The sequence below is a fragment of the Cebus imitator genome, unplaced genomic scaffold (genome assembly GCF_001604975.1).
Source record: "Cebus imitator isolate Cc_AM_T3 unplaced genomic scaffold, Cebus_imitator-1.0 Scaffold33, whole genome shotgun sequence".
Taxonomy (NCBI): Eukaryota; Metazoa; Chordata; class Mammalia; order Primates; family Cebidae; genus Cebus; species Cebus imitator.
Genome location: NW_016107348.1, coordinates 1,035,393 through 1,061,441, shown reverse-complemented (window position 1 = coordinate 1,061,441; position 26,049 = coordinate 1,035,393). Strand labels below are relative to the sequence as shown.

The window sequence follows — 26,049 nt, the reverse complement described above, 5'->3', positions numbered from 1 at the left end:
GAGACAGAGCCTTGCTCTGTTGCCAGGCTGGAGTACAGTGGTGCAATCTCAGCCTCCTGGGTTCAAGCAATTCTCCTGCCTCAGCCTCCAGAGTAGCTGGGACTACAGGCGCATACCACCAAGTCCAGCTAATTTTTGTATTTTTTTTAGTAGAGACGAGGGTTTCACCATGTTGGCCAGGATGGTCTCGATATCTTGACCTCCTGATCCACCTGCCTCGGCCTCCCAAACTGCTGGGATTACAGGCATGAGCCACCGCGCCGGGCCACCAGGACCCTTCTTACCACTATTCCATGCAATGTTATCTACAAACATATATATTTTCATCTCCTTTGAAGTAGTGCTAAATAATAGAAGTTTTCAAAAGGTGGTAAGGGCTGGGTGCAGTGGCTCATGTCTGTAATCCCAGCACTTTGGGAGGCTATGAGAGGACTGCTTGAGGCCAGGAGTTCAAGACCAGCCTGGTCAACATAGTGAGACCCTCATTTCTATTTTTTTTAAATTAAAACAAAATAAAAGTAGACAAAAAATGGTGGTAAGTTTGTATGTAAGGCTGTGGTAATGCTCTGCCCAAATCTAGAAACCCTGAATTATAATGTATTTCTAAAATGTTAGAAAACCTCAGGGCTGACTCAGACTTCAAGGTCAGGATGGCCCTCCACTACAATGGGGTCATTTCCTCAATACAATGATTCTCAACAAAGTTGGCATTAGTCCCTCCCCCACCCTCTACCAGGCGACATCTGGATTTGTCCAGGGAGTTACTGCTGCCACAATGACTGGACAACACTACTGTTATTTGGTGGGAGGGGGACAGGAATGATGGGCTCTCTGCAAAGTATGGGAACAGTCCCACACAAAGAACTGTCTGACAGGTTTTTTGGGAAGAAAAAATGGAAAATAAAACTGAAAAAAAAAAATTTAGCATCAAAAACCATAAAACATTTAGGAATACATTTTAAAATGTGTAAGACCTCTACAATGAAAACTGTAATACTGATGAGAGAAATATTCGAAGATCTAAATAGAAAAATATATCATGTTCACGAATTAGAAAAGGCAACACTGTTAAGATATGAATTCTCCCCAGGCTGACTGATCTATAGATTTAATAGCATTCTAATCAAAATCCTTCCAGACTTTTTTTTTTTGGGGGGGGAGGGTAGAAATTGACAAACTGATTCTAAAAATTACATGGAAAAGCAAACAACCGAGAATAGCCAAAACCATCTTTTGAGGAATTGTATCTTGATTTCAAGACTCACTAAAAGCCAGAGTAATAAAAACAATATGGTACTGACATTAAGGATAAATGAAAAGATGAATGGAAAATGAGCCCAGAAATAGGTCTACACATAATTGATTACTTAATCACTGATAAACACACTAAGGTAATTTAAGTCTTTTTAATAAACTGGTCCTGGAACAGCTGAATATCCATATATTAGGGAAAAATAAACTTTGACTCTCTTCCTCATGTCAAATCCCAAAATTAACTTGAGAAGGATTACACACTTAAACATGAAAGCTAAAATTATAAAGCTTTTGGGAAAAAACATAAGAGAATCTTAGGATATCTTAGTATCTTAGGGTAGGCAAAGGTTTCTTTCCTTCTTTCTTTCTTTTTTTGAGACAGGGTTTCACTCTGGAGTTCAACGGCACAATCTTGGCTTACTGCAACCTCCACCTTCCAGACTCAAGCGATTCTCCTGCCTTAGCCCCTCCATGTAGCTGGTACTACAGGCATACACCACCGTGGACAGCTAGTTTTGTATATTTATAGCAGAGATAGGATTTCGCCATGTTGCCCAGGCTGACCTTGAACTCCTGAGCTTAAGTGAGCTGCCTGCCTTGGTCTCCCAAAAAGTCCTGGGATAACAGGTGTGAGCCACCACGTTCAGCTCAAAGATTTCTTAGAAAACGAAAGGTATTACCACAAAGGAAAGAAACAAAAAACTGGATTTGGTCAAAATTTAAAACTTCTATTCCTCAAAAGACACAGTTTAAAAAGTGAAAAGATAAGCCAAAGCCTGGAGTACAATAATTCCAATACATCTGAAAAGAACTTGTTTCCAGAACTCCTATAAATCAATAATTAAAAAGACAACCCCATCATGAAGGGAGTAAAAGAGCTGAACAGATATTCACAAAAGAAGATAAAAGAATGCTCAATAAATACACAAAAAGACAATCAGTATCATCAGTCATGAGAGAAACGCAAATTACAACTACAATGCGATACTATTTCACACTCAATAGAATGACTGAAATAAAAGATTAATAATATCAAATTATAGCAGAGATACGGACAACTGGAATTCTATGTACTTCAGAAGCATAATATGTTACAACCACTTTGGAAAACTGTATGGCAGTTTCTTATAAAGCTTCATATACTTGCCCCAAGCAATTCCACCACTACTAAGTACTTACACAAGAAAAATGAAAATACATGTAGTACACACAGAGTTGTTTTAAAATGTTCATAGCAGGAATATTTACAATAGCCAAAAGCTGGAAATAATCCAAATGTACATCAATAAGAAAACTGATAAACAAACTGTGACTATTAATGGAATATTACTCAGCAAAAACAAACAAACAAAAAACTGATAAAACAACATGGATATATCTTAAATTGATATTGAATAAAATAAGTTAAACACAGAGTTCAAAGGACCCTTCATTTTATACGAAGTTCTAGAACAGGCCAAAATAAACTATGGTGCCAGAAATCAGAACACTAATTGCCTTTGGGAAGGGGGATTAACTGAAAATGGGCATGAGTCAACTTTCTGGGGTAATAACGTAACGGTTCTATACCTTGATTAGGGTGGTTCTTACACAGGTAAATACACTGGTTAAAACTCATCAAAACTCTACACTTCAAATCTGTGTATTTTATACTATGTAAGTAATACCTCAGGGTTCTGTTTTTTAAAGCATCTACACTAAGGAATAGTGCTCAGACCATCTCTAGATTTTTGTTTGCTAAGGAAAAATCCACATTATCCTGGCTTTATCAAACACCTGGATCTCAGAAACTTTTCTTTTTGGTATAAATAAAGCTTTAAAAAAAAAAAAAAACAAAAAACCCTCAATATTTATCAATGAAAAGAGAAAATATAAAGAATATTTGACAAGATGATTTTTATACTATCAATTAAAGCAGAAAACATGGAAAACAAAGTATTTGAGAGAGCATGATTTTATTATTGTTAGGCTGCCAAACACTGTATCTTTTTAGTATCCTGATAGTTTTCCCAGGACTATTTATTTATAGGTGCTATATGGCAGACTGTTTTTTTCTACTTGGCACAGTAGTTTAAGTCATCATTAAAACTATTATAAATAGCGAAGAAAGAAGAAAAACCACAGAAAGCTAAAAAAGAAAACTCTAAATTAAATACCTTTATGATCTGAGCTAGAGACACACTCTCCTGCTGAGCAAGTGAAATGCCTCTAACTCTTTCTACATCTGACAGTTGGCGCACGGATTCCTCAATGGCGTTCAGATAACTGAGTTCTGCTGCCATGCGATGATGGAGGCCAGCAGGAGAAAAGCGCTTAGAACCTGCAGGGCATGACAATGGTCAAATGAAAAAATTAACATGAAATTACACCTCAGATTTCTAAAATCTGTCATTCTAAGAGCCAAAATCAAGTTTGCTTTCCTTTGTAGGAAAAACTGGGACTTAATACAGGAATATCTCGGAGATACTGCAGGTTCAGTTCCAGTCTGAAGGAATAAATATATAAAGTAGGTCACAAATTTTTTGGTTTCACAGTGCATATGAGAGTTATATTTGCACTATACTGAGGTCTAGTAAGTGTGCAATAGCATTATGTCTAAAAAACATGTACATACTGGGCTGGGCGCAGTGGCTCACACCTGTAATCCCAGCACTTTGGGAGGCTGAGGCAGGCAGATCATGAGGTCAAGAGATCGAGTCCATCCTGGCCAACATGGTGAAGCCCTGTCTCTACTAAAAATACTAAAATTAGCTGGGCGTGGTGGCACCCGCCTATAGTCCCAGCTACCTGGAAGACTGAGGCAAGAGAAATGCTTTGTCACACACAAAAAACAAAAACAAACACACACACACACGCACACACACAGACACACACACACACACACACACACTTTAATTTAAAGATACTGTATTGCTAAAAAATGCAAAGTCCTAATCTTTTTGCTGGTGGAAGGTCTTATCTCAATGTGGATAGCTACTGACTGATCAGGGTAATTGCTAAAGGCTGGAGTGTTTGTGGCAACTGTTTTTTTGTTGTTGTTGTTGTTTTTTTGAGATAGCCTGTCACCAGGCTGGAGTGCAGCAGTGGTGCGATCTCAGCTCACTGCAACCTCTACCTCCTGGGTTCAAGCAATTCTCCTGCGTTAGCCTCCTAAGTAGCTGGGATTACAGGCATGCACCACCATGCCCAGCTAATTTTTTTGCATTTTTAGTAGAGATGAGGTTTCATCACGTTGGTCAGGCTGGTCTCAAACTCCTGACCTCGTGATCTGCCTGCCTCAGCCTCCCAGTGTGCTGGGGATTACAGGCGTGAGCCACTGCGCCCAACCAACTGTGGCAACTTAAGACAACAATGAACTTCACTGCATGGATTGACTCTTGCTTTCATAAAAGATTTCTCTGGAGCATGTGATGCTGTTTGGTAGCATCTGACCCACTTTCTGCAGTACCTCTTTCAAAACTGGAGACAGTGCTCTCAAACCCTGCTACTGCTTTATCAATTAAATTTATATAATATTCTAAATCTTTTCTTCAAACTTTAGCTCATCAGCTGTATTAACCCCTAATTAGAGTCAGCTCATGCTTTGAAGCCACACCATGACTTCTCTCTAGCTACTATGAAAGTCCTAGATGACATTTTCTTGGAACATAAGGCTGTTTCATCTGCATTAAAACTTTGTTCAGTGTAGCCACTTTCATCAATTATCTTCTGGATAACTTGCTGCAACTTCTACATCAGCACTTGTTGCTTCACCTTGCACTTTTATTTTATGGGAGATGGCTTCTTTCTTTAACCTCTGCTACCTTCCAATTTTTCTTCTGCAGCTTCCTCACCTCTCTCAGGCTATACAGAATTGAAGAGAATTAGGGTCTTGCTCTGGATTAAGCTTTGGCTTTAGGTTGCCACTGGCTTGATCTTCTATCTAATTCCCTAAAATTTTCTCCATATCAGCAATAAGGCTATTTTGTTTTCTAATCTATCATTCATGTGATAAACCTTTCATTTCCTTCAAAAACTTTTCGTTTGCATTCACAACTTGGCCAACTGGCACAAGAGGCCTAGCTTTTGGCGTTTCTTGGCTTTTGACATCTTCTTCACTAAGCTTAATCATTTGTTCATTTGTAGCTTCTGATTTAAAGTGAGAGATGTAACTCTTCCTTTCTTCTTCTTTTTTTTTTTATTGGGATGGAGTCTCGCTCTGATGCCCAGGCTGGAGGGCAGTGCATGATCTCGGCTCACTACAACCTCTGCCTCCCAGGTTTAAGCAATTCTTTGCCTCAGCCTCCCAAGTAGCTGGGATTACAGGTGCCCATCACCATGCCCAGCTAATGTTTTTGTATTTTTAGAAGAGAAAAGGTTTCACCATAGTGGCCAGTCTGGTCTTGATCTCCTGACCTTGTGATCCACCCACCTCAGCCTCCCAAAGTACTGTGATTACAGGCATGAGCCACCGTGCCCAGCAGTGACTCTTCCTTTCACGTGAACACTTAGAGATCATTGTAGGGTTAGTAACTGGTCTAATTTCAATATCATCGTGTCTCAGGGAATAGGGAGACCAGAGGGAGAGTGGCAGAGGGGAACAGTGAATTGGTGGAGCAGTCAGAACACACACATTGATCTATTAAGTTTGCCCTCTTAAACGGACACAGTTGGTGGCACCCAAAACAATTACTGATAGAACACGAACATCAAAGATCACTAATCACAGATCACCGTAACAGACATAGTAATAATGAAAATCTTGAAATATTGAAAGATTTGTCAAAATGTGAACACAGGGATATGAAGTGAGCACATGCTGTTGGAAAAATGGCACTGATGAACTTGTTCAACGCCATGAACCTTTAATTTGTAAAACAAACAAAAAAAACCTGCAGTAGTTGCGAAACGCAATAAAGCCAAGCACAATAAAACAAGGTAGGCAGGTACAATGTACTTTACTTCTATGTGTGCAAATGCACGTGTGTGTATGTATACACACATACATATACATATAAACAGGTGTGCATATATGGGACATATTTGTCAGACATGTTATGACTGATGCTGGCAAGATGGGGAAAAAGATCAACATTGCTGAGTCTCTCACGCTTTTTTTTGTTATTATTCTTTTTTTATTTCATAGGTAATGCTGCTAAATCTCACGCTTTTTAATATTTAATTTCTTACAGTTTTCAATACTTGAAAAGTAATCACATTCACTTGAAATAATATTTCTCTCTGACTCAACCGAAAGAAAAGGAATTTTCAGAGAAAAAATTTCATATCTTATTCTAAAAATTACAATTGCATGGATCTACTTACCTGGTGGAGCCAGGTTTTCTGTCGTCGTTCTGCTGGCAGCCAAATTCAAATCAGCGAAAGCTGCATTGGGCTTAAATCCTGTTATAGTTGGAGGCATTACTGAGGACTTAGGTCTTTCTGAAGAAGTTCCTGGAAGGTCAAACTGCAATGATTTTTGGGAACTTGGTGACAGGGGAGAAGTTGGAGTTTTCTGAGATCTTCCCTTATCTGATGAGACACTGGAAGTTTTGATCCATAAAAACATTAGAGAAAGGAAAAGTACTTTGTAAACCAGCTAAATAATTCAAAAGAACAATATATAAAAGAACTTTATCAACATTAACTTTAAAAAGTTGTGATTTAGGCATTTATTCATTAATACAGTCACCATGCTAAATAAATGACTACGAATATTCCTCTAATTGCTAGATTTACAGTGGTGAACAAGCAAGGCACAAACCCTGCCCTAAGTACAATAGAAAGGGAGCAGCTTGATTAAACTAGCACTCAACTCTTCCCTCTACAGTGTACAAACTATTATCATTCACTCATTATAGCATGAAGCAGTCTTCTAAAATAGATAATATACAGCAATAAAATTGCAGCCATACATGAGTATTGAAATACATCTCAGAAAGACAATATTTTATATTAAAAGGTAAGAAAAGACAAAAACGATTCTTTTGTTATACCCTCGTTAATCTAAGAGTCTGAGAAAAAATTTTCACACTCTCCATCTCTACATACTTAATATATTTCATTTCTTTATATCTACTTTTTAATACTACATCTCTTCCCTGAACTTTCTAATCAGTAGCATCTCATAACAGTTTGTAACAACTCTTAAGGCATTTAATTCAATACAAGGCATGTTTCTAACCTTTCTTTGAAAAAGTAAGCTCATTAAACGTATTATTTCTCATAACATCAAGCATGCTGCCTTGCACTGAATATTTATTTACTGAATAAATTATTCAACAATGCATTATAAAAAGCATTTCAGCACAGTTATATTTCCAATATACTGAAACAATTTTGCTTTCAGCTTCTAATAAAATAATGAAATAGCTTTCAAAGGTAAAAGTTTCTCTCAAACCCAGTATAAAAATATTTGAATAAAAGTAGTCCTGAGAGGCACCCACGTGTTTATTCGGCCTTTAGTTTTCTATTGATACTTTAGATACATACTATTTCTAACGTCTATTTCATGTATAAAACACAAAAAGAATTATCATTTTAAGAGATTTCCATTAAATAATGAAAACACAACAACAAACAAGTACTCTGCACCTCACTTTATGGTTTTGTAAGATGAATTTATATTTGCTTTGCAGAGTAAATTTAGCTAGACTAGCATTTCTAAAAGTATATTTCTAATCATGTCAATAAGTGTTCCAAGAAAGAAAGAGAGAGAGAGGAGGAGAGAGAGAGAGAGAGAGAGCGCGCCCGCGAGCGCGAGCTTGGGGACAAAGAGTGACCACAGCCAAATAAATTTTAAAAAAGAGAGAGAGAGATTAAACAATTTCTGAAAAATTCTGGACTCCTTCTTATCAAAGCCTCAAATTATTTTATCCACTGTGAATCTCAATGGGTGGGGAAAGGAGAATCTAGATTGTAGTATAAAGCATTTATGAAATTTATTTGGCTATGGATCCTATTTAAGAAATGCTTAACTTTGTAAATTTTGTCAAGTTAAATCATCAGAGTAACTCTTAAGATAAAGTTTTCTAAATTCCAACATCACTGACAAAGAAAATAAAATTCAGTTTTAAATATAGAAATGATGGTATTAATGATGCAATATTATTTGTAACATGAAAGCACTAAAAATGGTTATCTTTATTTTTCACAGTACTAGAAAAAGCACAAAGTTGCTGGGCGCAGTGGCTCACACCTGTAATCCCAGCACTTTGGGAGGCCGAGGCAGGCGGATCGTGAGGTCAGGAGTTTGAGACCAGCCTGAGCAACATGATGAAACCCTATCTCTACTAAAAACACAAAAAATTAGCCAGGCATGGTGACAGCCGCCCGTAATCCCAGCTACTCAAGAGGCTGAGACAGGAGAATCGCTTGAACCTGGGAGGCAGAGGTAGGGCCAAGATCGGCCCACTGCACTCCAGCCTGGGCAAAAGAGTGAGACTCCATCTCAAAAAAAAGAAAAAAAGAAAAGAAAAGCACAAAGTTACTTTAAAACAAAAAAAATAAATCCCTGTCTTCTCAGAGCCTCAATTTCCAAGACAAAACCAGTGCACAGATGAAAAGTCACATGGACAAATGAGTAGGAACCGTATAGCTAGCAATAACTTAAGGTTATTTGTAGGCAACAGACTAAGTGCATAGTATTATGATACTAGAAAGTAAAGAGAAAAACACAGTATGCAAGTCCCATAATCAATATCAGAGTCAGATTTCAAAATCTGTTTGAGTGGTCTAGTAAGTTGAGCAGAGAAGTTCAGAGGAAGAAATAAGCAATAAGACAAAAAGGATGCTAAGTAGTTGTGTTGAAAGAATGAATAGATGACAATCAAAATTTATATACAAAAGAAATGAGACAATTTGTGGTAGCCCAGTGAAAACACTTCAAGTAGAGTTAGGCACTTAGAATTCATCTAAGGGGCAACCATGACCTTGCAAAGCACCCTATGCAGGGTAGCTGCTTAGTCAAAAGATTGAGCCAAGAAAACAACTGTAACAGCAGCATTCAACACAGAAAATTGGGTTGTGTAGAGGGAGAGAATTCCTGAGAAAGAGGTGTTATCAGTCTAGACGATACATGATCGTATTCTAAAATACAGAACAAAGCTATGAAGTCTATTTGTCAAGTACAGAATTGTGTAGTAGCTCAAATATACACAGTTAAGGAGACTGCTGAGCTAAAATTCATCATATGGATTTTAAAAAATGATATTATAACTTTATATACAAATTACAGTATAAAGTATACATTACTTTACCTCACAGAATGTCCAGAAAGATCCTCCAAAGTGCTATCTGTATCAAGAGTTGGTTCAAAATCTTTAACAGAAAGTTTGCTACTGGTTCCAGATTTCTTTCCTTGATGGGAGCCACGTTCTGAGCTGGACTGCACTTTTTCCTCATCAAGAGGTGAGTTCTGGACATTTCCAGTGAATGAATCCAACCCTGTAAAATAAATTTCTTATAAAGCTGATTTCCAATACTAGAAGTTATTGAGAGAATAACTGATATATAGATTTTAATAAAATAAGTATAAACCAGATATTTGAAAATTGACCTATACTGTATTCGAAATCTGTTTTCCATATCTAAAATAAAGCAGTTCATCCTTCTGTCTCCATTTAAGGAAAGTGAAGTTTCTTCCATTAATTCCACTTGCTATTAACAAATCATGCTTAGCTCAACTGGTAATAAAAGACAAGTATATTAAATAACAATAAAGTACTAATCTATCCCTATGAAAAAGTAACCAAAAATAAGTTTTTTAAGGATAAAATCTAGAGCTGAAAGAAAAATGGTACGAACTGCTAACTGAACTACATAATTCTTCTGAAAAACTCTATGGTAAAAACTATGTAGCCTGATTTATAAATATATTCATATTCTCTGACTGAATAAAAATTTTACTCATAGAAATATATCTTAAGGAGATGACCGAAACAAAAATTATTCATGTTATCAATGTGTAACTTTGCAACTTAAAGAAATTTAATCTACATTTCTAACAAGAGAATAGCTGTCTAAATTACACAGCTAACAGTAACCTGAACATTTATATAGAACATTGTAATTAAAATGCACTTCATATATAGTACCTTATTGCTCTTAAACGTCTTGTGAAATAAGTACTATGTCCCCAATTTACTGATGAGATAACTAGAGATCTACGGGGCTTAATAACTCGCTTAACAAGAGCATTCTGTTCTGGTAACAGCAGAAATAGGACATATACCCAGACCTCCTGACTCTAGTCTAATACACTATTCATCTTGATTATATGTTTAAACAGCAGCACGGGAAAATATTTATTATTACCTTTTTTAAAAAGCAGATTACAAAACTGCATATAAATTTTAATGGTGGCCAAGAAAATTTTAAATATAAAATATACATTTTATATATATACACATATAAATACATACACACAAATGTGTATATATACATTAAAATTTTTTGGAAAAATTTATAGAAAAATCACTATATTTTAAAATATGCATATACAAAAAAATTTTAATTTTAATGATATATATGTGATTAAAGATCAAAATAAAATACAAAAGTGAAAAAAATTACCCTTTACACTCGTACTCATAGCAGTATTATTCAAAATAACCAGAAGATGAAAGCAACCCAAGTGTCCAACAACTGATGAACAGATAAACAAAATGTGGTACAGGTATTGATAGACTTACGACCTATGCGATTTACAACCATTCGACTTTACGACCACAATCGCTAGCCATGACTGCTCCGCGTCTGGCAGCGCAAACGTTGCCCAGCTGGGCGTACGACAGTGCGGACCAGCTTCCGGCAGCACTACCATCTCCGCGTGCATACAGCCTACTCAACTTACGACCAAATCGTGTTACGACCGGTCTGTTGGAACCAATCGTGGTCGTAAGTCGAGCACTAGCTGTATATACATACATACAAGGGAAAATTATTCAGACTTAAAAGGAAGAACATTCTGACACATGCTACAGCATACATGAACCTTGAAGACATTAAGTGAAATAGCCAGCCACAAAAGGACAAACACGATTCCACTTATATGACATAGCTAGAATAGGCAAATTCATAGAGAGAAAGTACAACAGTCGTTAGTAGGCACTGGGAGAAGAGAATGAAAGTTATTATTGAATGGGTATAGTGCTGCAATTTGAGATGATGAAAATGTTCTGGAAATAGTGGTCAGGATGACAAAACAATGTGAATGTACTTAATGCTAATGATCTGTACACTTGAAAATGGTTAAATTCCCTGGTGAAATCAATAGACAAAGAAAGTCAGAATGGTGGTTGCCAGGGACTGAAGGGAGGAATGTTGAATGAATACAGAGCTTCAGTATGGAAAGATGAGAAAGTTCTGGAGCTGCCTGGTGGGGATGGTTGTACGACAGCGTATATGTGCTTAATGCAACTGAAGTGTAGGCTTAAAACAGAATATTATTAATCAATTAGAAAGGACTCTACAAAGTCTATTTAGGATACCAAGCAAGCTGTTAATACTGATTATCACTAATTTTTCTACAATAAAGCTGCACTGCTTTCATAATAAGAACACTTTATTTAATATTGTTTATAACAAATACACAATTTAAATTTTTTTCTTGACTTTAAACAACTAGAAATTATAGACAACACAATGTTCTGTGCAAGAAAGACCTATATTCCAATCAAGGGACTCATATAGAAAGAAAATGCCCCCACATTGAAAGATTGCCAAGTAAAGCCATATTCCATGTCTTAAAGCAAAAATTTTTTCTTAGGATTACCATTTGATCTACCAACTACTTTCAACTACACTGGGTAAATTTTTGTACAGAGCATGCAGACACTCTTTTTCACCACCAGATGGAGTATATACAATAAAAATCACTGATTTTAGAACTTGGGGATGAACAAAAAACTAAGGATGCTGTGGAAAGTGAAATCCATCAGGGTTTTTCTGGTATTGTAGGTGAGGACTAGGGAAACTGAAAGCCACAAAATGCTACCTATACTTCATCTAACCTGTTTTCGATGATAATTTTTTAAACCTACATTAAATCATATTGTTAATACATATATACTCAATATATCATGGTTTTTTCTTTTTTTAAGACAGGTCTTGCTCTGTTGCCCAGGCTGGGAATGCAGTGGCATGATCATGGCTCACTGCAGCCTCAACTTCAGGGGCTCAACTGATCCTTCCACTTCAGCCTCTCTAGTAGCTGGGGCTACAGGTCTGCGCCACCATGCCTGGATAATTTTTCTATTTTTTTGTAAAGACAGGGTTTCGCCATGTTGCCCAGGCTAGTCTTGAACCTCAGGAGTCTGAAGTCCTGGATCAAATGATCCACCCACCTAAGTCTCACAAAATGCTGGGATTATAGGAGTGAGATACCATGCCCAGTCTATATTATGAAATTTTAAAATAGTGCAGTATATCATAGCAGAAGATAGACTGGATTTGGGAGTCAGAAATCAGAATCTAGGCTTTGCCAATAACAAGTTAGTGACCTTAGGTGAGACACTAACTTAGTAAACCCTAACAATTGCAAAATAAAAGAACTGAGCAAGATCAGGATTTCCTAAACTGTGTTCAGCTGAATTCTAATGCCATAAAACGGTGACTGATGATTCTCTAGTCAAAGTAACACTTGGACAATGCTTCATACTACAGCCTCATCCTTATCCTAAAATAAGTAATGCACTAGCATATTGAAGTGTTGAGTCTTCAACAGGAAAGAATCTTGTTTCATTGTAAAAGAATTTTCCAAATTTATGGAACCATGGAGCTCTTTTATTCTCAGAACACTTATGAAACAGTCTATACCACTGAACTTGTTTTTCACAAGAAAATGCAGAGTTTAGGAAGAGCTGGTAAAATGATGTCTAAACATCCTACAAAGACTTTCAGAACACTTCCAAATTGCAAAAATTTTATTAGGTTAATGATTAAAAAATAATATCTCCTATCACTCTCATTGGAACTATAAACTGGCACTAACTTTCTTAAAAGCTATTTGGTAAAATGTACCCAAATTTTAAACATTGTGCTCGCTTCGGCAGCACATATACCAAATTTTAAACATGGCATATTATTTGTTCCATTATCTCACCTCTAGAATTTTTCCCTAGAGGAAAAAACCAGACTAATGCATAAAAATGTCTTTACAAGGATATTCAATGCAATAGTACTTACAATGGAATAAAGAAAAAAGAAAATAACCTAAATATCCAGCAATGGGGAAATAATTAAATAAATTATAATATATTCAAATAACAAGCCAGGTGCGGTGGTTCATGCTTATAATCTCAGCACTCTGGGCGGCTAAAACAGGTGGAATGCTTGAGCCCAGGAGTTTAAAACCAGCCTGGATAACATGGCAAAAGCCCATCTCTACAAGAAACAGAAAAATTAGCCAGATAGGGTGGTGTGTGCCTGTAGTCCCAGCTACTTGGGAGGCTGAGGTGGAAGGACCAATGGAGCCCAGGATGTTGAGGCTGTGGTGAGCCATAAGCTGTGATCACACCACTGTACTCCAGCCTGGGTGACAGAGGGAAACCCTATCTCAAAAAACAAACATAAAAACAAGCAAAATCAGAATAGCATTCTGTTACTTAATGTATCAGAATATCTCTGCATATGTATATATATATATGTCAGTATCTCTGATACTATGATATACACTATTAAGTTTTTTTTAAAAAAACCAATTGCAAAGCAATTATTATTTACATGTATTTTTAAAATAAAGTTGTGTGTGTGTGTGTGTGTGTGTGTGTGTGTGTGTGTAATTTTATGTATATGTCAAAAACGTTAATAGTAGTTAATCTCTGAAGGATCGATCAAAGGAAATTTGTCTTTCTTTGAAAAGTGTTTATCTCTAATTTTTAATTCCTTATCATTGCAAATGTATTCCTTTTGTATTAAGGAAAACACTCATAATGTTATACATCAAAAGGTATTATTATAATGATAAATATGAAAGCTAATTACATTACCATAAGAAATTCCTCTAACTTCTTATGGGAACAAAGCATAACTTTAGATTACTACTATAAAATCATTGATAAAAGAAAAAGTTACTATGTGGAATTCCACTTACATTGTGTCTTTTCCTTTTTTCCTTTCTTTCCTTTAGAAGAAGTAGATGAACGAGATGATGCAGTAGACTGGGCTCCTGATGAATGCTGGGAGGTAACGTCCACAGAGGAAGGATCACAGGCAGACTTTCTGTTAGAATGGTCCTCCTGAGGGCCTAAAGGGCTACTGTTAAAGAATAAATAATAGTAGTTCTAAAAAGAAAAGTCTTACAACACAGATAAATTAAAGATATTTAAAAATCTGTTTAATCACTAGTAGAACAGAACTACAATCAAAGATGGCTTCCACTTTACTTCTTTTTTAACCACTGTAAGCCTGGATTGCCCTATGGTTCAGTTTATTACTAAGAAAAATCTCAGGTAAGTGAAACCAATAAAAACTTATATTTAGAGAAAAATATATAATGTTGAATATTGGAAAACATGGCCTCAATTTCTATTCAAATTTATAATTTATATATTATAACTATTTCCCCTCTTATAATCTTACAGACAACAATAATCTGTTCTTTCCTGGAAAGAAAATGCATCAAATCATATTGATTGGTGATATATTAAATGTCGCCATAATTAAATCCTTGGAAGTTTTTATTTAAAAATTTAATATTTTCCTTAGAGCTCAAAACTTAAAACTATGCTTTTTCTCATATAATTTTCATACCTATTCCTATTAATCTAATTAAATTTAACCGATTTTTATAAGATTACCTAATAATTTTACATCAATTACAATTTGTGATGTTTGAAAAAGATGATATTGAACATGAATAATTACAGATAAATTTAAATGGTAACAAAATATAGAGACAGATTCTCTCCAGCAAAGTCTGGAGAGAATTTACATACACTTACTATGTAACTATGTACAAGTAATTTAACCTCTGCTTCAGTTTGCTCTCTAAAATAGAAATGATAACAAAATGCTTTCCACATCAGACTATTATAAAAATGAGTTAATATAGGTAAAGTCCCTCGGTCTTTTCAGTGTCTTACACAATAAGTGCTCAGTAATTATTAGATATTATAATCAGTATAATTATTGTTTTCAAAGCTTTGCAAAATTTTAGATATTTTCTTGATTATAAAAACATTACTTATTACTTGGAACCATGGAGGCATATATCTATCTGATCTTCCTCAATTCTATCACAGAAAACCATTTCTTAAGCTTTTTATGTTATTATACCATGGAGTAGTTTCCCAGTACTCCAGTGCTCTACTAGGAATTCAAAGATTGACTTAATAACCTATATTTTGCTTACTATGTGCCAGGCCCTGTTCAAAGTACATGATTTTTTTTCCTTTTTTTGAGATGGTGTCTAGCCTTGTCACCCAGGCTGGAGCACAGTGGTGCAGTCTCGGCTCACTGCAACTGCCGCCTCCCAGGTTCAAGTGATTTTCATGCCTCAGCCTCCCTCTATTTCATCTAATACTCATAACAACTCTACAAGTCAGGCAGGTACTATTAATGTCCCATTTTACAGAGAAGGAAGCTGAGGCATAGGAGGGCTAAGTAATGTGTACAAACACAAACAACTAATAATCAGGAGAGCCTGGATTTAAACAAAGGCTATCTGGATCCAGAGCCCATGCTCTTAATAGCCACTATGATGTACAGCCTCTACATGTATCTTTAAACAAGCAAAACTTGGCTAATATCAGACCACAGTTCTCATTTGTAAATTTTTCTCACTCTTCAGAGTTTATTCCATATTGCCAATATATTCTTACTGAGGTTCAAGAGTTGATTTTTTTTCTGTCAAAGTCCCACTCCCCGGAGAAGAGACAAAATCATCTTCATATGAGACATTGCTTAGAGGAGTTGTGGTGGCATTCAAAGGCCGTGATGTTGATGTTCCTCGGTCCAACTTGTCTTCAAACCCTGACAAAAGTAACAATTGAAGCATGGTTGAAAACGAAAATCAAAAAACTGTAAGAAAAGCATCCCATACATGGAGATTAACTATATGGGCTTAGGGGTATTTTAGTTCCCTTTAATAATGCTTCTTTTCTATTTACCTTTATATCTAACAGTACTTTATTTAAGCTTTTTATTATGAACATTTTAAAAGATACATGAAAAAGAGACCAGCATAATGAAACCAAAGTATTCATCATACAGCTTTGACAATGACAATTACATCACCAATCTAGTTTCAATTAAACCTCCTACTACCTTCATCTACCAACCCCCAGTCTATTTTAAAGCAAATTCCAGATAACATTTCAATCTCATTTCATCTCTAAATATTTAACTAGAAAATCTTAATGAAAATTTAACAGAATTAATAAATATGTTGACTGAAGCACTTTATTTCATCAAAAGAAATAAATACAACTTTCGAATCAAAAGAAATTTAAAATGACCACTAATAGAAATTTGGCTAACCAAGAGAAAGCAATAGCACATGAAGGTCTATACAAGACCATTAAGAAATACCTAAATATGAATTCTAGGAAAAAGCAATGTGATACCCAGTTGAGCATAAAAGGAACAGATGAAATCCATTCGCTATTATAGACGGGAAATCTCCAATCTGGAAATTCTAAGGTAATGTTAGTATAAAATGGGTAGATTCCATACACAGCAGGAAGGATAGAGAAAAGGACTTGAAGGAATTGAGTCAGTCTATCATAGAAAATGAAAGCTATGTTGCAGGATTTCAGGGATAAGAAGGGAACTTTAGAAGTTATTGTTTTAGGAATCAAATATACAGTATTGCTCAAAGTCGGATTGCTATTAAAATTAGTTTTAAACATTAATAGAGTTGTTTTCATATTAGAAATGCTGCTAGTTATCCCTCTCAATTCCTGACTGCCATATTCCCAAGAATTCACAAATCACCACTGTGTTAAGAAACATACTTAGTTTCTTTTTGTTTTTTTGAGACTGAATCTTGCTCTGTCACCCATGCTGGAGTGCAGTGGCACGATCTCAGCTCACTGCAACCTCCGCCTCTCATGTCTCAGCCTCCTGAGTAGCTGGGAATACAAGTGCATGCAACCACACCAAGCTAATTTTTTTTTGTCTTTTTAGTAGAGGTGGGGTTTTACCATGTTGGCCAGGCTGGTCTCAAACTCCTGACCTCAAGTGATCCGCCTGCCTAGGACTCCCAAAGTCCTGGAATGACAAGTGTGAGCCACCTCGCCCGGCCTATAGTTTCTATTTAAGTACATAACTATGGTCACAGAAAATGTAGTATATACCTGATATATATCCAATCCTGAACATTATGAATTTCTTTGAAGTAGATAAAATTTCTACAACTACCAGTCAACTATTATTTTATGACAATAACAATTTTAAAATGAAAATTTAAAGATAAAATTACTAATACTCTATTTGAGGCTTGCAGGAAATTTAGAAGATGACTAATATGGACAATAATAAGTCTCCATTATCCACTCAATGAAAAATGTGTACTAAAGTATATATCTTGTACAGAAATTATAAAATAATTTATCTTAATCTACAAATAGTACAAGCTATACTTATTTTTCTCACCTTTTCCATATAACTGATAGGATTTTGTAAAAATATTAATGACGCTATGTGGACTTCCCTTTGCCAATTCTTCCCATGGCCCTTTGCTTTGTGTACCACCTACATGCCCAAAAAGTGGCAAGAATTTTTCAGCTTCTTTCTGAAACTCTTTGATGGGTTCACAACTATTTCTTTCTCCAGCACAAAATTCCTTTTCTTTTAAAATTTCTGCTACTTTCAAAAGAGGTTGTCCATCCCGGTCTCCCTCTTCTTCAGAGAGACTCCCCTCACTAATAAGAGGCCCTTCACTGACTGAATCTATGCTGGAACCAAGAGACATTTTGGCTTTGTCTTGAGAACAGGCTTGCATTTCAGAGCTAGAAGAGTCAGTCTGCCTTTTACACAACTGTGCCAGCAGCCCTTCTGATTTGGGACCAGGGGATCTCATTCTGAAGCTTGATATGGCACTCTGAGGTCTTATCATCTCAGGAAGCTTTTTAAATTCACTAAGATTGCCTACACCAGGAAGATCATCATCAAAAGTTGCATGAGATACACAGGTACCCAGCATCTTCTGAATGCGGGCAGAGAAAACATCTTCAGTATCATCTTTCACAGGCGGACTTATAGCCTTGGTCCAGGGTCTATCTTCCTGGGGTGCTTGCTGCACATCATACTCAGTGTTCCATGTTGACCCATAGTTAATGTTGGCCCCTGCTAATTTCTTGGCTTCACTTTCAATTCTGCTGGACAAAGAAGCAGCTGTTGCTTTCAAGGCTTCAATACGATCCAGTTTACTCTTATATTGGCTGGCACTAGGTTTTAACAAGGCATCTGTATGGGCAGCTGGTGAGGTCACATATGGTTGAGGTGTAAAAGTTAATGGCCTTGAAGCCACATTATGATTCTTCCTGGTTGGTAAAATAGATTCCAAATCCTTAGGCAAAATTCCTACATGCTCTAGACTCAAGAGATGGGAGAGTAAACTTCCAGCTGTTCCAGCAAAAGGCTGTGGTTGAGAATGGTGAACTTGAGGGCTCAATCTGTCAGGCTGCATCCATGTAGGTTCCATCAAGTCTTTTCTGGAAATTAAAGTCACAATATGTTAGTTAATCAAACCAGCATTTCTAAAAAGTTTTGTTTTTGTCTAATTTATGAGTAATGAGTATGCACTGCAACAAAAAAATAACAGATAAAAAGTATGAAAAAGATAAAGCTCACTCAGCAAAACAATTAAAAAAAGAGCCGCTGGTAATATTTCATTTAGAATTACATCCTTCCAAACATTTTTCTATGTGTACATTGTTTTCGTGGTATTGTTTGTACAAAAAAAAAATGTGATTTTACCATCTATACTGTTTTGCCAACTGCTTTTTTCAACTAAGATGCTATATTTTTCAGAAAATAAAAACAAAAAAAATGCTGTTTTTTTTTTAAAAACTATTAAGAAGGCAATAAGATCTTTAAAATTCTATAATTTAAGGCAATAAGATCTTTAAAATTCTATAAACAAAATCCCTTAGCATTTATAAAGTTATAAATAATTTTTAAAATAACATTACATAAAAGAGAAATGCTTAACGCTGCTAAATATCAATGCATTCTAATCAACAAATATTTACTTTATGCTGAACACTTGTATTTAACAATATACATGCTAAATAAGGAGATCCTTGTAAAAAATTAATGTGAAACAATTAAATGCAAAACTATGAATACCAACTATACAATATAAATATACAACTATATACAATACAAATATACAACTATAAACATAAATATACAGGGTAGGGTATCCATTAAGTCTAGAAACAGAATAAAGATGTCCTAGACAACATTAGGTACATTTGCCTATATTTCCAGACCACGGATTTCTTCTATATTAAGGGATACTACAGAGAGACTATAGGATGGTGTCAACTATTAAGAAGACCCTTAGAGGAACAGGCCAGGAACAGTGGCTGATGCCTGTAATCCCAGCACTTTGGGAGGCTGAGGCAGGTGATGACTTGAGACCAAGAGTTAAGATCAGCCTGGGCAACATGGCAAAACCCCATCTCTACTACAAATAAAAAAAAACTAGCTGGGCATGGTGGCACACACCTGTAGTTCCAGCTACTTGGGAGGCTGAGAGGTGGAGCTTGCAGTGAGCCAAGATAATGCCACCACACTCCATCTGGGCAACACAGCAAGACTGTCTCAAAAAAAAAAAAAGTGGGGAAAGAACAACATGAGGCTTTGTCCTTGGTCTTGCCCATTATTTTTAGATGATGACATAAAGATATGCTTATCAAACTTGCAGATGACAGAAAGCTGGGAGGCATAGCTGACCCAACAAATGGCCAAATTATGATGCAATATTATATTTATAGGCTTCAATCTTAAACCAGTCTAATATGGGTAAATGTAAAATTCTGCAATTGGGTTAAAAGAAGTCATCTGAAAGACGGTAGCCAGGGTAAGAAGTTGAAAAGCATGTCAATAGAATGAAGGAAGAAAGACTACTGCACAGATTCTATGCCTTAGAATATAGCCTGTTACAAATGCAAAGTGTGAGGTTGCTGGGGCCTAAACTAAGCTGGTAGTAAAGGAAATACAAAAGAAGTTACAGTATAAAAGACACTGATGAATAAAAAATCCAAGAGCTTTAAATTCAAGTATTTAGAATGCCAATTTTACACCCAGTGCTATTTTGATGGTAGAGAAACAGGAGACAAAAATGAATATACTTAATCATTTAATCCTGAGCTGGGAGTAGTAGCTCACACCTGTAATCCTAAGCTACTTGGAAGGCTGAGGCAGAAGAATCACTTGAGTCCAGAAGTTCAAGACCAGCCTGGGCAACAAAGCAAGCCCCTCATCTCCAAAAATATAAAAAATAAAATAAAAATTAACCAGGTGTGACAGTGCATGCCTAGAGTCCCAGCTTCTTGGGAGGCTGAGGTGGGAAGATCACTTGAGCTCAAGAGGTTGAGGCTGCAGTGAGCTGTGAGCATGCCACTGCACTCCAGCCTGTGTGAAAAAGCAAGACCCTGTCTCCAAATTAAAAAAAATTAAAAAGGTATAAGCCTTACACTTTAGGATCTCAAGATCTAGCAGGGATGAAAGACTAATAAACAGCTAAAATAAGACACCACAAATGCTAAAACAAAGATTTTAAAAGTTCAGTAGAGTATAGATCAGGAAGCAATTAACTCTGCTAGCCAAGGAAAGTGATTGTTGAGCTGGATCTTCAGTTTTCAAGGTCAGATATGTAATCTGGAGTTTTCCAGGTAGCTAACACAGAATAATAGGATATGAAGTGCAAGGAAAAGAAATGCCAAAATGTTAAGCAAAAAGTAACAAGCTTTAAACATAGTTATGCTACAACTATTAACAGGAATGGGGAAGCTCAGGAATTGGGTAGCAAGAAAGCGGACACAGTAAGTTAGACATCACAAGTCAAAGAAGTTTGATATTAAAAGAAAAGTGAGGAACTGGTACATGGTAGTATGTGGTCTAATACTAGATTTGTTTGTGTTTGGTTTGCTTTTAATATTGGATAACTTGTTTAGAATTAGAAGAAAATTCAGAGAAAGGTAAAAATTGAGACATTAATATGGGGGAACGTCTGACAACAATAATGCGAATGAGATGAACTACAGAGTATCACCTATTTAAAAGCATTCAATCCTCTCCAGAGATGACACTTAGAAAAATAAGTAAATAAATAACTAAAAGCATTCAAACTCAAAACAAAAATTTTAAGTTTATTTATACAAAGTTTTAAATATATTTAGAATCTTAAGCAAATCATATGAAACATTTCACTTTTGGGAAGTAGTATGTAGAGTAGTTAAAGCACAGGCTTCTAGAGTCAGACTGGTTAAATTAAAGCCTATCTCTATCATTAATGCTTTAACCTTTAGAAAACTCTCCAGGCCTCAATTACCTCTTCTGTAAAACAGGAATAACAGTGCCTAACTCGAGGAATTACAAGGATTAAATAAGATAATATATGCAGAGTACTTAGATCATTGCCTGGAACCTAAGAAACACTAAAAAAAGGATCTGCTGATTCAGAGCATCAAGGAAAAAAGAAAAATTGTTTTTTTAAAGAAAAAGAAAAGGATCACATGGGCTGGGCACGGCGGCTCACGCCTGTAATCCCAGCACTTTGGGAAGCTAAGGCGGTAGATCACTTGAGGTCAGCAGTTCAAGACCAGCCTGGCCAATATGGTGAAACCCAGTCTCTACTAAAAAAACAAAAATTAGCCAGGCAGTAGTGGCGCATGCCTGTAATCCCAGCTGCTCGGGAGGTTGGGGCAGGAGAATCGCTTGAGCCTGGGAGGCGGAGGTTGCAGTGAACCAAGATTGTGCCACTACACTCTAGTCTGGCCGACAGAGTTGGAAACCCTGTCATCCCCACCCTTCCACCCACCCCAAAAAAAGAACCATGTGTATTAACCCAAAATTGGATAGTGATTTTGATTTCTATTTATGCATTCTCAAAGAGTTTACAAATCTTTCCCTTTCCAAAATGGTTATTATTACAAAGTATAATTTATAACCATGTAATCTAAACATCACCTTTACTTCCAAGTTCACATAGTTTTTTTGTTTACTTTATTGCAAACAATATATTACAACAAAAAAATATTTCTTAAGAAAATTTAAGGTAAAATAGTCTGTTGACTATCTGAAATCAAATCAGATCCCTTCCTAGTCCTTATTAATATGTTCACAAGCATATCCAAAGATAGCTCTTGAAAGTAGGATGGATAAATTGTTCTTAGACATAAGAAGAAATTTTAAATAGCAGTGGATACCGAAATCCCTTTTGAAAATTATTAGCCACAAACACCTTAAAATTTCACTGTCATTCATTCATTCCACACACTTTCATTGTTTAGTTCACAGAAGGCAAGAATGCTTCCAACTGTAAAAGAAACTGACATTTACATTAAAGGGCAGGTAAAATTTGAACAATTAGCCTAGGGCATACAGTAAGTACAGATGTGCACTATGCTTAAATATCCATCAGAAGATATGAACCAATTTCTAAATAAACCTCTCTGCCCTCTTGTTCACAAAGTCAGTCAACAAAATTCACTGAACATAGACCACTCCAATAAATTTCATAAAAAGAAAGAACCTTAATCATCTTTCATTCTTCCCCTTTTACCTTGCAAGAGGCTGTGGAGGTTCTGAGAGAGACATGTCACTACTGGAAGATGCACTTGGGGGACGTTCCTGTACTTTGTTTTCTTTGTCAGATTCTCCAGATGGCTGATACCCTGGTCTGGCCTAGGAGAAAAGGACATCAAATTTATATGAGTTCTATCACAAAGATATATTCAGGTAGTACCAAAGATAAACATTAAGTCACCTCAGCTTTGCAAAGATCATAAATGTAGGGTTTTTTTCCTCAAATGAAACCAATTCAAATTTATTTTGTCTTAAAAAACAAACACTACTAATAGCAAAATACCATCTAAAATTCAACAAGGAGCCAGGCACTTTGGAAGGCCGAGGTGGGAGGATCACTTGAGTCCAGGTGTTCAAGGCCAGTGTGGGCAACACAGTGAAACTCTATCTCTACAAAAAATAAACAATTTCCCAGGTATGGTGGTGCACACCTCCTGCCTCCCCTTCCACCTCTACCTCTTTCACCTCTGCCACCCGAGACAGCAAGACCAACTCCTCCTCTTTAACATGAAGATGACAAGGATGAAGACCCAGATGATCCACTTTCACTTAAAGAATAGTCAACATAGTTTCTCTTCCTTATGATTTTTTAATAACATTTTATTTAGCTTATTTCACTGGAATACAGTGTATAATATAGATAACATATAAAATATGTGTTAATCAATATTATGTTATCAGTAAAGCTTCTGGTCAACAGTTGGCTATTAGTAGTTTAGTTTTTGGAAAATCAAAAGTTGTATGTGGATTTTTAACTGCACACGGATTGGTACCCCAACCCCCACATTGTTCAATGGTCAACTGTATTTGCTCAGTACTACAATAAAAACCATGCAGGGATGTAACTAATAGTAATGATGAGAAGAAAAGAAATCAGTAACAATCACTGTAGCAAATTCTTAATTCAGCTTTTATTTTCCATTATATTTATCACATTCATTACTCTTCCTATTTAATACATTTCACGAAGGCCACGATTATTATAAATATTATCTGAGTATACTAGGAATGATGAGTAATTTTTAAATAGTATAGCAAATAAGTGTTTCCTAATCATGAATGACTCTCCTTTGAATATGTCACTACTATTACCTGTGTTTCCTGTGTAACAAGTTGATGAGATGGCTCTTCAAGCAAGGTCTTTTCTAGTAGCAATTTGGAGTAAGTTTCCTGTAGTCGCCTAGTTGTTGATGGCTCAGAAGGAGGTACATTTTTTATTTTAGTAAAAGCTTCTTTCTGTTTCCGGTAGAGCTCTTGTAATCGTTTGTTTTTCTGTTCCGTGGCCTCTTTTTGAGCCTTCTTCTCTTCATTGTGCTTTCTCTTCCTTTCCTCCTGCTGCCTAACAATGTACTGTCGTACCTCATCTGTGTCATAGTGGCGCCTTTTGGAAATAACAGGGGGCTCTTCGTTAGCTGTTATTTTGTCAGGTTTTCTTTTTACTGGGCTATGACTCCTAGGAGCGTGTACTGGTGCTGATGACTTCTGACTCTGTACCTCTCCAGTATCTTGCTTTGCAGTGTGAGCTGTAGAATCCAGCTGTAGGTCATCAAGAATGCCACGAATTTCCACAGGTAAAAAGTCCTTATTTAAGGCAGTATTTTCCTCCTGTTTATTATCTGGAAGAGATGAAGCTAGTTTCTTTATATTATTTTCAGATCGAGATTTACTTCTCGAACGTTCTGAGTTTCGTTGAAGATGTCTATGTAAAATGTCCAACCTGGGATCAGATTCTGCTCTTCCAATGTGACCCCCTGCAAAGTATGAACTGTTAGTGATATGTTGAAATTCTATATTTATTCCTAAGATTTAACTGCATTAACAAGAAAATCAGAGCATTTTACTTTATCTTAAACTCAAAACCAAACATTCTATAGTCTTCTGAAGAATATTATAAAAGGAAAGAAAAACCTCCCTTTTTAGCAGTAAAAGAAGGATCTCAACCTTCTGAAAAACTATATTTCCTTGGGTTTTTTTTTTAGTACAGTTCTAAATATTTTTGGAAAAAAAGGATAGCTCTTATGATTGATATGAATATTTAGCATTTTGATTTATCTCTCATACACATATTTAATGGTACTATTTCTCTCTTTCCACAACCCCTCAAAAGGCTGTTAAAAAAAGTCAACAATCTTTTAAGTGGAAGGCATCCCAATGAGAAGCAAGGAAATGGAAATACCTTAATAAAATATTTAAAAAGATATTTTTTGAAGCTCTGCAAAAACCAGACTGCATATGCCAAATAATAATGGCACTCAAAGTGTTAGTTTTTCTGAAAATTCTACAACACTGACCCATTTCATAATTACATGAAATGGCACTATGTTCAGATAAGTTTATCAAAGGATTTCTGAAACTTTAATTTACACTTCCTGTTGATACGAGGAAAAGATTAAAATTGGTCTCTCATCTGATCACATTTACATTTTTAAACATTCATAAAACAAATGCTGAAATATTTCTAAAATTTTGTGTATTTGACCCTATTTCCAGAGGAAAAAGGCAAAATTTAGCAGGAAACATATGAAGAACATAATGATTCCTTTTACTAGAATGCTTCTTCTACAGGGCCAGATATTTTGATCTATTTTGCTTATTCTGAAACCCTAGAGATTAGAGTAGTGCCTACTATATAGTAGGCACTCAGTAAATATTTGTTGAATAAGCTTCTACAGCTCTTCAGTGAAGGATGAAAAAACATAAATATACAGAAAAAAATCATTTTATCATCTAAATATTTGGTAACGTGGGTTGAGACCGAGAATACACATGAGTGTATTTACAACAAGCTAGAGAAAAGTGAAGAGGCCGAAATACAAAGTATTGTATGTGTATATCGACTTTTATACGCCAAATTATCATTGCAACTGCATATTACTGAATCCATTCCAGAAGTTCAAATTAAACTGAAACAAATTTGGCTGGGAAAAATAAAACTGGCATATGGGCCGGGCACGGTGGCTCAAGCCTGTAATCCCAGCACTTTGGGAGGCCGAGGCGGGTGGATCACGAGGTCAAGAGATCGAGACCATCCTGGTCAACATGGTGAAACCCCGT

General features: G+C 36.0%; 1 protein-coding gene across 1 annotated transcript in view; it reads right to left on the bottom strand.

Annotated features, from left to right (window-relative positions):
• CEP350 (centrosomal protein 350) overlaps nt 1-26,049 on the bottom strand; it is a 151,046-nt gene that overhangs the window by 72,607 nt on the left and 52,390 nt on the right. Inside the window, exons 10-17 of the mRNA XM_037737047.1 lie at nt 24,088-24,746; nt 22,973-23,094; nt 17,830-18,890; nt 16,056-16,206; nt 14,327-14,490; nt 9,492-9,678; nt 6,559-6,776; nt 3,311-3,574 (exon numbers count right to left, since the gene is read on the bottom strand). Coding sequence (XP_037592975.1) covers nt 3,311-3,574; nt 6,559-6,776; nt 9,492-9,678; nt 14,327-14,490; nt 16,056-16,206; nt 17,830-18,890; nt 22,973-23,094; nt 24,088-24,746 — 2,826 coding nt within the window. The remainder of the gene's footprint in view (nt 1-3,310; nt 3,575-6,558; nt 6,777-9,491; nt 9,679-14,326; nt 14,491-16,055; nt 16,207-17,829; nt 18,891-22,972; nt 23,095-24,087; nt 24,747-26,049) is intronic.